At 38.4% G+C, this 4,761-nt stretch overlaps 1 protein-coding gene across 1 annotated transcript; it reads left to right on the top strand.

Annotated features, from left to right (window-relative positions):
* The first annotated feature begins 319 nt into the window (after nt 1-319).
* LOC141717325 (protein NRT1/ PTR FAMILY 4.5-like) lies at nt 320-4,114 on the top strand. Its single transcript, XM_074519407.1, has 6 exons — nt 320-520; nt 932-1,010; nt 1,092-1,309; nt 2,292-2,738; nt 2,869-2,981; nt 3,058-4,114. Exons 1-6 carry the CDS (start codon nt 518-520, stop codon nt 3,911-3,913), a joined length of 1,716 nt encoding a protein of 571 aa, XP_074375508.1. The 5' UTR covers nt 320-517; the 3' UTR covers nt 3,914-4,114.
* Nucleotides 4,115-4,761: the final 647 nt, after the last annotated feature.

Raw genomic sequence — 4,761 nt, forward strand, 5'->3', positions numbered from 1 at the left:
AAAGTAAAAACTAAGCATGGATAAACAAAAATTTAGCGCGAATAGAGTCACCTGACCCTTACATTCACGTCAATTTTCAATATTACTGAATGCATTCATGAAATTTTTCCAAACGATTATAGCCATCGATGCAACAACACCCTATATAAATAATTATGATGCCTTGACGCCGGCTACCAACTAATTATACTGCATTTCTGAATATTAAAATTAATATTTAAGAATCATGTCAACTAATAAAGTCAAATACACTAATTACATGTAGTAGCATACATGTTAATAATTTGTTATGGGGAGGCACAGAAGTTCAATCATAGAACAAACAAAAAAGAACCAAACAGCCACCAAGTTCATGCCAAAACATAATTGCATTTTGATTCCTTTTTAGTTGAGAAGACTTGACAAGGTTTCTATATAAACAAACTCTCCTGCGTTGCACAATCCATACTTTAACTCTTATTGCCTTCAAAGAAGACACTTTTAGTTCCCTTGTCCTTTGGAATAAGGCTCTTCAAGAATGGTAACACACTTCATCACTACTCAATCCTACTTGCATGCATGATACTACTTTTCTTTGCCTCTTCTGGTACAGGGATCCGTTCAGGAGCAAACGATTGTTACACAGCACACGAAACCGCGAAAAGTTTTCACGACAGGTGGCACGTGTACGGTAAGGTTTTTGATGTGTATACACGGGGACCATCATTTTCACGTACTGCGAAAACTTTTCGCGGTATAATATGCTGCAACAATCGCTTGCTCTGGATCATCTCCCTAACTTAGCCTACAAACTACAAACCGGTGATTTAAGTTGTGACATGATTTGTGCTACTATAATCGGAAATAGGAATATATTGGTTATGTTTGGTTTGGTTTATATTGATACGTAAACTAACACTGATTTCATGTATGTAACTGATACAATGTACAGGGCATTTTAGGAGAAGTCAATCCCAAGCAAAAGCATGCAAAGAAACTGGGAGGAACAAGAGCAACTCTTTTTGTATATGGTACTCATTCTACTCATATACAACTCTATAAAAAAAATTGTTCTCATTTTACTTGATACTGAACTTTGTGTGCACCTGCAGCTACGGTGGCTTTGGAGAACATGCCATTCATAGCAAATGCAGTGAGCCTGTTTAGTTACTTCTATGGGTACATGAACTTCAGCTTGACAAAATCAGCAACAATGCTTACCAATTTGATGGGGGCCTCGTATTTGCTATCGTTGTTTGGAGGGTTCATTTGCGATACTTACTTGTCCAGATTCAGAAGCTGTGTGCTGTTTGGAGGTGTAGAAGTCTTGGTATGTCCTCTGCACTTCAATCTGGTCACCATTTAGCAAGAACTAATTAGAATTTATGAAGAATAACTATCATGAGCTACTTTGGTAAAATTTCATAATCTGCAGTCTCGTAAAATAAACTACACGTAGCAGTATATCTAACTCGGAAGTAGGGTACAATGTACAACGCGATTTAAATAACTATCTGATGTAATGTTTGCTAGTAAATCGATTTGATTATACTATTTCGGCTACTTCAATTATTTGCCTGTTAGTTATATAATTATTAGCAACTGAGACCAGATTATAATACATGAATTGGAGATAATTGGTGGTTAGAAGACATGCATGACATAGTTTGACAGGGAAAATGCAGAATAATACAGCTATTATACTCTTAATTTGAAAGTTTAAGAAGTATTAGAGAATGGCCCTTTCCAGGATCTTATATTATTCTAACACTCCACCTCACTCGAAAGCCCGCCCATTTATGAGTCGAAGAGTGGATCATGGGCGCCCATCTTTGGGGCATAAATTTGTCTTTCGTGTTCCTCATAAATTGTGAGGATGTTGGGGGTTGTAGGGATCGAACCTGAGTCCTCTGCCAGAGCTCACCAACCTGAGCTCTGATACCATGTCAAGGAACTAGTAGAGAATGGCCTTTCCAGGATCTTATATTATTCTAACACTATCAACATTAATAATGATATTTTTTAGGACTACTGATGTAAGATTTGAAGCTGCACCAACTAATCATTTCCTGCAGATTTTTATCGAGTTTTAATAGATAGGAATGAAACAGAAACCAGGCTGGAGATATTGCTAGCTAACACAAAGGCATTGCTGATCCTGAACTGTTCCGAGGATATAATACAACAAACTAATACAGTATATGTCATCATGCATCACATTCTAGATGTTTAAAGGCTTAAAAAAGTGTAACAAACATGATCTGTGGCTCATATGTGGGATAGCAGATTACTAAGATATTGTGTAACTACAGGGGTATGCAGTCCTGGCAGTACAAGCATTCTTCCCACAGCTAAGACCCTCACCCTGCAAGGATGTTTCGCCATTACTGATAAATCAATGTGAGGCTGCAGATAGTAGCCAAGCTGCGATTCTATACACTGGCCTATATTTAGTCGCATTTGGGGCTGGTGGACTAAAAGCGGCGCTTCCTTCCTTGGGAGCAGACCAGTTTGATGAGTCAGATCCTGAAGAGTCTAATACCCTTTCTAGTTTCTTTAACTGGTTCCTATTTTTTGTTGTTACTGGAGCTATCTTTGGTGTCACTTTCTTGGTCTGGATTAGTGAAAATGAAGGCTGGAACTGGGGGTTTGGGGTGTCTACTTTTGCAGTAGCAATCGCGATTTTGTTCCTGTGCATGGGAAGATCACTCTACAGGAACAATGTCCCCAAAGGAAGCCCACTCAGTCGAATAATGCAGGTGTGCGCCATTTTGTGACAATTACACAGGACTTATGCATGGTCATTGCAGTTGCAGAGAGATATACTTTGATGTCCATTATTTTGATGGGGGCTAATTCATGACTTTAAATGTTTTTTTCTAAAACTAGGTATTTGTGGCTGCAATTAGAAACCGTAATCTTCCACTGCCAGAAAACGCTGTAGGATTCCACGAGGTTCATGATAAACAATCTGAGACTCTTCACAGAACAAATCAATTCAGGTGCCTACTCTTATTCATCTTAGCTAGCTAGTGGAGAGTCCTAGTGTTCGGAAAATTTAATCTCTATATATTGCAGGTTCTTGGATCATGCAGCAGTTATTGTGACTACAGATTCATCTACTGTTAACAATCCGGGACCCTGGAAAATGTGTACTGTGACACAAGTTGAGGAAACAAAAATTCTAATTCGGATGCTCCCGATAATTTTAAGCACTATCTTCATGAATACATGTTTGGCTCAACTCCAAACTTTCAGCATTCAACAGAGTAATACGATGGACAGAAATCTTCTTGGTTTTCAAGTGCCTGGATCTTCAATTCCCGTCATTCCACTAGTGTTTATGTTTATATTGATCCCAATATATGATCGCGTCTGTGTTCCAATTCTCCGAAAGTTCACAGGGATTCCCACTGGAGTCACACACCTCCAAAGAATAGGAGTTGGACTCGTCCTCTCAGCCATTTCTATGGCTGTGGCAGGAATAGTAGAGACACACCGCAAATCTGTTGCTGTCGAGTACAACATGGTTGATTCTGCAGAGCCTTTGCCTATGACTGTGTTCTGGTTAGGTTTCCAGTATGCAATATTTGGAATGGCTGATATGTTTACAGTGGTTGGACTGCTAGAGTTTTTCTACGCGGAAAGTTCAGCAGGAATGAAGTCTTTGGGCACAGCCATTTCGTGGTCTTCACTGGCATTTGGATACTTCTTAAGCTCAGCTACGGTAGAGTTAGTGAACACAGTAAGTGGAGGGTGGTTCAAAAGCAACAACTTGAACAGAGATAAGTTGAACTACTTCTACTGGGTTTTAGCCGTGTTAAGTATACTGAATCTCGGGGCTTATCTGCTCTGTGCATCTTGGTATAGATATAAGAAAGTGGAAATGAAGCAGATAGAAGGTGAGGGCAAGTTACAATTGGCGAGTGTATAAGGTAGTCAGGCCATTGTGTTCTAAAACTCATTGCCAAGTTTCTCAACATGGGCAGTTGGGCACACAACTTAAGTTTCTCAACTTGTATGTTATAGTATAAATTACTCATAGCTTCTTGCTCTAGACAAGTAGAACTTCCCTCCATTGGAGGAGTTTGTGGGAACTTTCTGGATTCAAATTCCTTTTTTTGATATATAAACATCGTCCATTCTTATATTATTTAATAACGTAATGATTCAAACAGATTGCAAAACTGTTTCTCAAAGTACATGAACAAAAAAACAAGAAAGAAAGGAACCTCTACATTGCAATGGGTATCCACCAGACATGCCTCCATCTTCAGCTTCCGTTACGCCAATCTGTTAAGGGTGTCCACCATCTGCAGAAGTCTGGTTTCGCCAATTTAAAAATCTTGACCGAGACAAATCAGTTCCTAAAGTACGAGCAGTACATAATCAAGCAAGGTGCATAACTTAAACTGAAAAGCCAAAAAACATCAGCAGTCAGCTCAAAAATGATGTACAACTATTCAACACATTTAAATAGCTAGTTTTTTAGGTATTGTCGATTTACAGGAGTTACTTGAATATTACGGTTTTACAGAGTCATGAATACAAAGCAAAATGACAGGGAAAACACGACTTAAAGCTACATTTTCTGGTTTCTTTCCTGTTCGACAACTAGGGTTAAGAGTCTCTAATAAATCGTAAAGATTAACAATGCTAGAATTGTATTGTTCTCATTCTATTTCCTGAATCAATATACACTTGTTTATATACAACAGAATGATAAGCCTGACTTCTCTAACTAACAAAATGATAAAGATATATCTAGTTTATCCTTTTATC

The sequence above is a fragment of the Apium graveolens genome, chromosome 4, assembly GCF_009905375.1.
Source record: "Apium graveolens cultivar Ventura chromosome 4, ASM990537v1, whole genome shotgun sequence".
NCBI lineage: Eukaryota > Viridiplantae > Streptophyta > Magnoliopsida > Apiales > Apiaceae > Apium > Apium graveolens.

Excerpts from the sequence above, each read along its gene's own strand:
- LOC141717325 (XM_074519407.1), top strand. Across the intron at positions 2,739-2,868 it reads CACTCAGTCGAATAATGCAG|GTATTTGTGGCTGCAATTAG; the intron begins GTGTGCGCCATT and ends TTCTAAAACTAG. Across the intron at positions 2,982-3,057 it reads CACAGAACAAATCAATTCAG|GTTCTTGGATCATGCAGCAG; the intron begins GTGCCTACTCTT and ends TATATATTGCAG.